Below are 11,677 nucleotides of genomic sequence, written 5' to 3' on the forward strand. Positions count from 1 at the left end.
AGGTAAACGAATAAATAGTTTTAAAATATATTTTCGTTAAATCAACAAAAAACTTCACCTCTTATCTCATAATTTCCATAAAAGCCTTTGTATTTGTAGGAACCATTCGTTTTCAACACAACAAACATGGAGTTTTCCGTTGAAGCCATTAACCCTGGAGGTACTGACGAGCAGAAATTTCCAAACATCGAAGAAAATATTGCGGGTCCGTCATATATTCTTAGGTAACCATACTGGCAATCTGCCCCAAAGTCTGAAATACTGGGAAAGGCGAAATCGCTTGTAATTTAAACCTGCTGTGATTGTATTAGAACTAACTCTTGCAAACAATTTTATTCTCAAATATTGGGCACATACTAACATACGGGGCTTTAGTTTACAAAAGGTAAATTTTAAAACAACGGCAACTTACTTGAGGACGATATAACTGTCAGCTTTGCCCTGTATAGTCCAGGTGTATATCATGTTGTCAAGTTTGCCAAATGGATAACCAGGGCTGGAGATGTTACCTTGAGACTCGTTCAGTGTGGTGTGGTTATCTGTGGTGGTCACATTTAACTTATGTCAGTTTTTCTAACAGCTTTAAAGACTTATAGTTTGATTAATTTCTAATAGATATTTTATAGTATTGATGAAGTAAAAAAATGTATGTATTTTAAATATAAATTACAACATCAGAAAACTATATTCAATATGAAAATCAAATTCAAATCACATTAGAGAATAAACTATACAACGCCCTAAATATTATTTCTATGTCTAAGCGATCTCATTAAATATTATCTCCTTTTTTATTAAAATGTTTTTTAGGTTTTAGGTTTGCTTTTTCAGAACAGTCTTCATATTCCAAAGCATTCTTAACAATATTTTAACGATCTAGTTCAGGGGTCTCCAAACTACGGCCCGCGCGCCGGGAGATCTTTTTGTTAACGAAAAAAAATGTTTGTTGGAGGTGGCTGGGGAAAAATGAAAATAAAAATAAAAATGTAGCATTTGCAAAAGTAGCATTGGCAACTGTGTTGCAGACATTGATGAAATCAGTGTGAATCAAATAGCGAAAAATTCAAGTTTTGACATTTTTCAATTGCAACTTATGAGTCTCTGGACAGCTGTTCAATCTATCAACTGCTTGTGTTCACTAGAGATGTGGATGAAGACGAGAAAATAACACAAGAGCTGGCTCCCCTACATAACATGCATGGCACTGTTACCGGACAGGATATATTCAATGAATTTTTACAAATGCTGATTATAATTTGGCCTGGACTAACTCCTGTTACCTAACTGTCGGAGGAATGTACATGAGTGTTATATAGAAAGACTTGGATTGACAACCGATTGAGAAAAACATTCTACAACCAATGTTCCTGCACTGTTTTATTCATCAGCACTTGGACATTAGCAGTGTACTGAATCTGGTGTTGAAAATGGTGAAATTAATAAGGTCACATGGGCTCATCCATAGATATTTCAGAGACATGTTGAAAGAAACAAACACATTATCGCAAGAATTACCATATTTCACAGCAGTAAGATAGCTAATTTGTGTGATAGTTCTGAGCAGAGTATTGAAATGTATATATATAAATATATATATATATATATATATATATATATATATATATATTTAATATCGTTCGGAGGGGGAACACGGTATACGTTCTTAGAGATGCACGGAAGACACTTTGGACCCCGAACTAATATTTGATAGTTAATGCGGCCCTCGGGCTGAAAAGTTTGAAGACCCCTGATCTAGGTTATTCGACGTGTTATGCTACATTTACTATACAATTGCTTTTTGTTCGATTAATCTTGTTATATGAGGATCATTTTACACAAATGTAAGGCAAAAAGTACGTGGACAAAAAGTCGAATATTAAAAAAATATTTGATTTGATTTGATTTTAAACTCTGTTTTTAAGGGACAAAAACTAAACAAACGAAAATAGTTTGGTTCTTTTTTTTAATTGGTATTTTAGACTGTTTTTTTCATTTATTTTTTTTACATAAATTACGCACAAGTAGGATTGTAAAAATAAAGAGCTTAGAGCTATTGATGCAAATTTCGAATTTTCGAGAAGCAATTTCTGTTGCTAAATGTTGGAAAATATACACATTTTAAAGATGGATATTTAATGTCCCTGTGGTGGTCACATTTAACATGTCAGTTGTTTGAACAATTTTGAAGACGTATTGTTTAATAAAATCTCAATATATAATATTTCATAAGATTGATGAAGTAAAAATGAATTTTAAATTTATATTACAATAATCTAAAACTATATTTAAAACTAAAATCATATTAAATCACATTAGAGCAAAATCTATGTAGCATCCAATGAATTCATATCTTCTTCTTATATATTTTACTCAATCACTATTTTTAAAAAAAAGCTTTGTTTTTATAGCAATGTGCTGTTGTCATATTTTATTAATTAATTCCATTAATCAATGCCAGGTTTGATATTAATACAATTTTGTAGACATGTAATTCCAATAAATAATGTTAAAAATTACAACAGGAATAAAAATTTAATTTCAAATTTCCTTTACAACTATTAAGTTAGAGCTAAATAGAAAATTAGAAAATTTAATAACTTGAAAATATAAAATTATTAACTGGCTGTCAGTCTTCCAGCTATCAGGTGAAAGAAGAGATTGTACATTCGTCCATCCTTCAAACTAACAGACATTGTTCTTTCATTTTAGTTTAAAATTGAATCTAATACCTTTCAAAATTATAATCAACATTAGATTTATGGATAACGTAATTTTTTTAGATACAGCATGGGACAAATGTGTCACTATTTTCCAGAAGGGAACATTTATCGATAATAGGCTGAGTTATGAATAATATAATTTTTTTTTTATTTCAAAATGGTTAATGGTTGCTCTGTTTAATTCGAAATGAAAAATGTATGTAATGAGAACACACATATGTCCCTTATGAGTGTATAGGCATCTAAGAATTGAGCTTCTGAAAGAAGTTATATGATGTTCTATAACATACATGAACGTGTCAGACCACGCTGTCAGTTCTGTTCTCATATACAGTTCGCTCTTACTTATCAGACCTATTTTCTTTTAACACAAAATTAAATCGTCGTCTTAATTTACCGATCCCATATACAACTTTTTTTCCAAAAACATAGCTTCGTCTACTCTGGTTCTAGTTTGTGGAACAATCTTCAAAATAAATAAAACTATCTTGATCTGAAAATATATTCAAAACTAAACTAAATCAACAATTATTAAATGACCTCTATAACTGACTCATTGAAACATTTCTCATTAATCTATTATATTCTTATTTAATCTCATTTTGTATTAAAACTATGTAATGTTATATCTTTATAACACATTTTTAGTACTATGTTACTGTCATGTAGTTACTTTGCTATTGCTTTTTTAAATGCTGTTTTTAAATTAATTTTTGTTTTATTTGTTTATTTTAAAACGGCCAATGTGAAAAATAGCCTCCATGCCTACTATTGTTACCGTAAAATAATAAATGAATAAATAAAATAAATTCTTCTCACTTACACATTGCCACACCTCATGTGTTTTTCTTTTTTTAGTTATCATATTACATTCAGATTGTGGGGTTGGAGAGAAATTCTTGTCGCATTTAACAGGTCTATAGGTGATCCTTCCTTTATGTAATCCATAAATGAGAGCTTGTGCTATCATTTGTCTGTGTTTACACTGGGTTATTTTATTGAATGAATGACAGCGTTCGTGTCTCTCGCTAACGTATAATTGCCATTTTGATTTCAGAAATATATATATATCTTGGCATCGCATTAGCAAGTTATGACATCTTGAGATCAGGTTCAGTAAACCAGAAGTATCAATGTTGAAAGTGTATGATAACCATCGCTAATTTTATTCCTAAAAATTCATGTTTCTTATAAATCAGTTTTTAAGGGTATTTTTATATGTTTTTACTTTCTCGATTATACGAAGTATAGAGAAAGTCGTGTAATCGTGCAAAAAAATGAATCAAGATTTATATAAATCTCGACGTTTTACACCTCACTGATACGGAAAAACATAATTTTGCAATCTTGTCCGTATGTCTGTGTGTGTGTGTGTGTCCGCGTGTAAACACGATAACTTGAGTACCGTTACAGCTAGGTTGATGAAATTTAATCTATAAGTATTTTATCAAAATCGTAGATTCGTATCGACTTATGAGCGATTTCCGATAACCGGAAGCGGTACTTTTTTTACTTTGAATTTTTCAAAAGCCTATAACTTGAATACTATTTCAGATAGATAAATGAAATTTGATATGTAAGTAAAAGATCTAATTCTCTACCTTCTATCAAATTTTTAGTAGTTTTCGTTGACCGGAAGTACTAATTTACGCTATTTCTGATTTCTCAAAAAACGCATGTAAATTTATAAAGTACTAACAATATTGCGCAATATTCTTTTTCTACTAGATTTTTTTCTATTTTTAAAAGTTTAAGTAAACAAAAATCATGTCTATATTCCGAGTTGACATCCCACGTAGTGTTATATTAGAATATTCGAGAAAGTTTAGGGAAGATCACTCCCGGTTTATTTTTTTACAGTTCATATGGTCGACAATCTGAGATACCATGTTTTCTAGATATTTATTTTAATATGCTTAAAAAGCATTGAGAAGTCAATGACAATCAACATATAATGTTATCTTCCCAAAAATTGTAGACAAATAATGTTTTCCGATGTCTCCACTCGAAAACAATAACTTGCTCTAGTCTCCTTTTTCAAACCTCATGACGAGGTTTGGTTGTTCGTGGTTTGGGCAAATCAAGGTGTACTGATGCTAAAGATACGTGTCAGCTTAATCTGTTTGAGAGTTTTAAAATCGTCTATAATGGCTCCCTATAAGGGGGGTAGCTAGTGTGCGTCGCGTATTTTATGCGCGCTGTGTTTTTGAAGTCTTATGCAAGGTTGTGTGTATTTTACATAATGACTGCACGGCAAGCTCAAAACTACGGAGCGACAGGTTCAAAATTACTACAGGGCCGCGGGACCGCGCAGCCCAAAGGGAACATTGATTTATGCGATGTATGCAAAACAAATTCACCAGAAAAAAGATGAAAGCCTTATGTAGTAGTTACAGTCGTTACATTATAACTTCCACATAGATTTTGTCGACATTTTTGTCTATAAAACTCTTCATTAAGAACAAATTGTTAACATTGTCATTATTGTCTATAAACAGAATTTGCTCAATTTTTTTCAATGATAGAAAATAAAGGCTCTGCGACTACTTCTATTGAAAACATTAACATTAGCGATACCTATTTAAAAATTGGTTCCTTTCAGGAACATATGGACCATATGGACATAATATCCAAAGCAACACATTTATTTTTTTCGAAAACACATGTCAATATAATACCCAAATATAAATCGTTGAAAAAACACCAGTAATTTCACTTTTTTGAACTTATAATTTTTTCATATAAAAATTTAAACTTTTGCTCTGCGAGTGATCTAACGCTAAAATGTTCCCATAAATATATAATACTGAAACCAGAATTATTTTATAAAGTCTATTTTATAATACATGTTTTAAAGGATATTGGACAGATCTAAGTTATTTAAATTTCGTTTGATATTGATTTAATGTGTTTAGACAAATATATCTCTTGGTCCCCAAGAGTTTAAGCAACGTTTATACAAGCAATATTTCGTGAGGCACATTAAGGTGATGAAAGGCGGTACACATCCAAACGCTGGCCATGTGGGTAGGGATGGGGGGGACCAAAGGAGCGGCGTTTTTTGAGAACACTAATCGAAGTGATTTATTAGGATTTAAAGTAAATCAAAGCACTGCCCGTATATGTATTCAACTGCCAAAAAAAGTTAGCTCCCTTCCGGACCGTAGGGATTTACTTTGCAAATTCTTCTTTTGGTCAGTAATAGCCGTGTTTTTCTTTTTGACAAAGACAATACCTTCTTTAGACAAACTAAATAACGAGTATATATCATTGTCATCTAAAATCCATTAATTTTTATTCCAGTTGTTACAAACATTGACACTAAGTCTATTGAATCTGTATTTATTGTTTCAGATCTTTAGGTGAAAATTTTAAGTATATCAGGTATCCTCGTATCTGAAAACTGCGTCTGACGGTGTTTTGTGTACTATGGCTGCATCTTCCCCCGTCCCCAACCCCGACTCTGTTCCTTGCAGTATTGTCTTAGAAAAGCTACTCAAAAAGTCCCTAGTCCATAAAATATGAGTGTTTTAGCCCAGACAAATAATATGCAAAGCTTCACAAGAGTCAATAGCGTCAATAAGCATTTAATGGACTTCATCATGTTTGATATTATCTGTGTACGGAATTCAGAGGCGTATGTGCAAACATCAGACATCTTATTACTAGGACCTCGAATCCTCTCTAAAGGTCAGCTTTGTGTATCCATTTTCGCCCTGATGTAGTCACCTCCCTATCTGAACAGTTTTTTAACCAAACCTTAGGAAAATTAAAATGTTAAGTAGTAATTTTTGGATAGGAAAATTTATTGTGGCGTTACAATAGAAATTTCACAATCCCCTTTTCTGATATATGTAACTCAAGCTCCCGTAAATGTCGGGATTTATATATCATTTCCCACTGTTGATGTAAGAACGCGGTGATTCATACTTTTTAAGTAAATCATGACCATTAAAAGTATTCTCCTCAGATTATTTCTAGTATTAGTCTGCTGGTTGAATTTGCAGATCCTCTTTATTATTATAAGTGTAATTCTTACTTCTTAGATATTTAAAATGTAAATGTATTCAAATAATATAATAAGTAAATATAGTATTTAGCTTAATTCATAATTGAATTCATACTATTGAATACACCAATATCAACTTTAAACAAAAAAAAAACAACTGTTGATATAATCATCAACGTGTTTCTAGCTAGCGACAAATAAGTACAACAAACAACATAAGGTCATATGTTGCTAGCGCGCCAAGAATGAAACGCTTTTTTTACACTTCCTATAGCAAAAAATAAGTTTTAAAAAAATTAAAAAATTCTTACGTTTTGAAGATATATACAAATGGCTTGCTGCACTTTTCAAAATAGTTTTCCACTTTAAAAACCAATACTTAAAAATGTGTGTATAAACAACATTAGGCCATATGTTGCAAGCACGCCACGAATGAAATGCTTGTTTTACATTTCCTATAATGCTACACATTACAACAGAATTTTCCGCTTGAAATTCCAATAGTTTTAAAAAGTTGAATATACCCGAGATTAAAATTTATTTTTTCTATTAACTTTTATTTGCTTAATTTTTTATCACAAAGAACACACAAATAGAATAGTCCAACCTTTCTCAAATATAATTGGACATTATTTGTTCTGAAAGAGGTGTTATAAGTTTTAGCAAAGTGTGTGTTTACAAACAAGACACAGCAGGATATTGGTTGCGGGAGCTGTGTAACCCAGACAAATGAAAATTGACGATACGATGCGTAGCTAGTAGTATTTTCTTCCAGAAGTTTCGATTTATTTATTTTAAATTTGAGTCCAACTTCAAAATAAAATAAAAGTTCTATTACAAAATGTGAGGATCGATAAAAAAAAACATATAATTTGCTATTTTTAAAACAATCCTTACGTCCTAGGTCTTTTTAGCAATATTTTAACGATCTTGACTAGTCAACGTGTTGTTTTCTTTTTGCCACATTTACAATACAATTGTGTTTCGTTCGATTTATGTGAGGATTATTTGACACAAAAGTAAGGCAAAAATATCTTGGAGAAAATTTCAAATATTATCTAATATTTAAATGTGATTTTACTTGAATCTCTCTTTGTTAATGACGTCTAAAATCGAATATTAACTAATAAATAATTTTATTTTACTTGAATCTATCTTTGTTAATGGCATGTGTTTAATTGCTTTATTAATAGTGTAAATAAATGTTATCTAAAAGAATCAGAGATAAATGACTAGTTTATTAAGAGAGATGGTCGAATTCAGGCAAAATTCTCTTGAAAAAAAAGAGACTTCCTAGTAAATGACTTTTAAGCGTGTGTCGTATTACTCATTTTTAATAAACAAACACTGTGTGGATAAAACTCCCCATTAAATCCTCTGTAGGTAATAGAAACATCAGTTGTAAAAGTGACCAACAGTTTAATTGTTGTCGATGCAATCACTCCTGAGAATCCCCTACCACAAATTCGATCAAAACTGGGAGCATTCCTTGTATTCAGGTATTTTGAGTTTATTTGTGTTCAAATTCGTTATTTTCCAGTATCGAGTCAGCGATATGTAATAACTTTAAATGCAAAATCAATTACCCTTTACTCAACCCAATGTTTTTATTAATTTATAATTGTTTGTCTTTGTTTATCACTTGGATTGTTGGAGTTGTGGTATAGTTTGGCGATCAGAGAAATAAATGTGTAGGGGATTCCAAAGTGTTTCATAGTTTTCCATACTAATGACCTGTCTATATGTCTGCTGTGACAAGCAATTTTTAAAAATCTATAACGAATGAATGTAGAAATTAAAAACAAAATTACCGTGTGAATAGAACTCTCCATAAAATCCTCTGTACGTATCTCTGTAATTTGTTTTAAATAACATATCAAACAAACCAGGAAATCTCATGTGTCTGTACATTATTTTCATTAAAGATATCTCAGACTCATCATAAAATCCTCTGTACGTTCTAGCGTGGTTTGTTTTAAAAGTGACCAACAGGTTGTTTGTTGTCGATACAATCACATCTGAGACTCCCTCACCACAAACTTTCTTAGAACTTGGAGCATTTTTAGTAGCTCCGTCGTACACGGTGATATAGTCTGTGTCACAAGACTCTGTTTCCACAAAGGATATGCTACAAAACAAAATACATGTTTAGAAGTGCATAGATTTTTCTACAATGTCATTTGCATATTTGATTACGCTTTAATTTAATGTAAGTGGGATATTGACCTACTTTAAAATGAGACGGGTATCAGCACGAGTTGATAAGGTCCATGTAAATTCCTGATCATTCAAATAGCTTAAGGGATATCCAGGGCTTGCCAACTTGCCTGACTCAAACAGTTCACAATGTCTATCTGTTTTACACGATAGAAATAAATCAATGTACTAAAGTGCACTAATAAAATCTGAATACATTGCACATTCTCTATGCTGTGACGTAGATGTCTATACGAAAGTGTGTAGGCACGGATAGAGTGTGTGTGAGAGTGGCCTCCCCTTGAACGTGGTTTGCAAGCGTGAAAAGAAGTGTGTGAACGAAGGAGTGTGTGTGTAAGCATTGTGGTGTTATTTAAACATCGTGTACCTGCTAGTCAGTGTATCTTCTTGTGATTTGTTGTTGTGTTTGATGATAATTATACACCCATAAAACATATTCTCATTGTGAAGTGTGTTTCTTTTAAATTGTTACACCTGGCTCCAACAAGCCTAAAATACATAAGGCGCCGGCTGTAACAATGTTTATAATGGTTGTACATATTTGTTACGATCTAACATAAATTACATAATCTTTCCTCCAATTGGATACCCCGCTTTAAGTTATATTTAGTCTTATACTAATTATTGTTTGATTTTTCTTTATAAAACAATTGTCACACGTATATTTTTAAAACTATTTTATTTTGATAAAAATGCATTTTACACAACCTTAACTATGCACAAAGATCGGTTATCCCAATTACCAATAGGAAAAAATATAATGTATACAATTACTTTAAGGGAAAAATAAACTGTAAAAGATAGAATGGATAAAACATTTGTCAGCTGTTCTGTTACATGTTGAAGCTAATTATAAAACTAAAAAGTTTACGTATCTAGGTACTATAGCTACGACCTCATTCTACATAAAGAAAAGAGCAATTTTAAATCTCGCTGCTTACAAGTTCTTAAAAGGTAAAGTTATTATATGTTTTCAAAATTTTAATAATAAAAATAAATTAATTAGGCGACCGATTAAGTCAAATAGAATGTTATGATGCATTGTCTTCATGTCTTGACCAACGTATCAACTACGAAACGTTTCTGTCAGTTAGAAGTGCCTGTAATTTCGCTCGGGCGTTTCGATCTAGACAGACATTTTGCAAAATGATTTTCGTCAGGAAGAGCTCTCATATTTGTCGTCAGTGTAAGTACATGCATGTGACGCAACAAAAGTTGCTTGTTAATGCAACATGCGACAATGAGTTCTTGGGAGCCACGCTGAATGACGGGGAGTATTTGTCGGAAATCTCCACCCAATAGTTTTGTTTTCCCTCCAAATGGGCGCGTCTCACCTGTGAGATCACGTAACAATCTGTCGACTGCCTAAAAAGCGTATGCATGTGTCATTGGCGCCTCGTCCCATATAATCAATTTGGATTGCAGAATATGTTGAGCGTGTTGCGAGATAGGTTTGATATTGCAAGTGGAAGGAGTGAGCTTCAGCTGGATTTTAAATATTGAATGTGCAGTACGTCCATCCGGTAACAATTTTGCAGCTATTCCTGTAGATGCAACGTTTATAAGAATGTCTCCCCTGGCTCTGATGGTATGGATCAGGGTTTTATAGACAAAGGCAGCTTTCATGGGGGGGGGGATGCGAAACCGTGTGTAGACCTACCTGCAGCCTTGTGTATCTCAGTCGCTCTTGTGTCTTCAGTTGCTTTGGTATCTCCTACATTCGTCTGAGCTACGTTTGTCCACGAATCTTTGTTTTGATTGCCCCTTTGTTTCCTAACCATTGCCATCGCTTCACATATAATTCGTGGAGTCAACAGGTCTTTTCATATAGTCGAAATTCCTTCACCAGGTAACTGTTTATTCTTATCAGTCGCATATTTCTGGAAAATGTCATCGACGAAACTGTTGCTCTTGAACTTTGCAAAATGGCTGTAAGCTTTGTTTGCGAACATTGGGACAACTATGGCGACGTCATGTCCGTTGTTCTTACTAACGGAAGCACAGTCATACACTCTGCTCAACAATACGCTGCCTATATGAATACTTCCGGCGTTTATGGTGGCGAGGCAGAAGTTGTGGCGATGTCTTAAATACTTCCCAGTACTATAGCTATTTACTTTCGAAAACGTCCACTTTACCCTCCCCGAGTTTACAATCCGGGTCAACGTCTCTCCATTCCCCTGCTATTTAGCGGTCCTTTCGATCATGGCCATTATATAGTTCTCTTGCCTTTCACAAACACACGTGATGACCTTCTGGTGCCATCTGTTGACAACGTCGGCATGTGCACCAACAATACGCACCCATGTGATCTCCACACTGATGTGACGTCACCTGCCCACGCTCCTGTTACTGATGAACATTTACAAACGCCGGTTTTTTATTTCAACATTTGCTCAAAACAGTTCACACGAAAAAAATAATCTTAAAGCACATTTAGAAGCACACCGCAGTCAACAAGCGCATTCCACAAATGATTTAAATGCACCATTTGTTCCATAACCTTTCGACTACAGAGATATCTCAAAGCACATGTGAATATTGCCAGCAATGCTTCAAATCAACTCGCATTCTTATGAAGCACTTACAAACTAAACATATATATGTAGAAACACATTTAATAATATTTCTTTTTAGCATCTGCGACAGTTTCTCGCACGCAAATATCTTATTAACCATTTGAAAACTCATGCCCTGACGAAATCCATCTTTGAGTGAGTACATTGCAAAC

General features: G+C 33.0%; 1 protein-coding gene across 1 annotated transcript; it reads right to left on the reverse strand.

The window, feature by feature from the left end:
- Window positions 1-408: 408 nt before the first annotated feature.
- Window positions 409-10,733, reverse strand: LOC131928902 (cubilin-like). The gene is made up of 4 exons (XM_059285070.1): window positions 10,607-10,733; window positions 8,960-9,083; window positions 8,616-8,857; window positions 409-539 (listed from the first exon to the last, which is right to left on the reverse strand). The coding sequence occupies exons 1-4, from the start codon at window positions 10,731-10,733 to the stop codon at window positions 409-411; spliced, it is 624 nt and encodes a 207-aa protein (XP_059141053.1).
- Between the last annotated feature and the right edge of the window lie 944 nt (window positions 10,734-11,677).

Source organism: Physella acuta, unplaced genomic scaffold, assembly GCF_028476545.2.
Source record: "Physella acuta isolate Inbredline_101_S28 unplaced genomic scaffold, ASM2847654v3 ptg001563l, whole genome shotgun sequence".
NCBI lineage: Eukaryota > Metazoa > Mollusca > Gastropoda > Physidae > Physella > Physella acuta.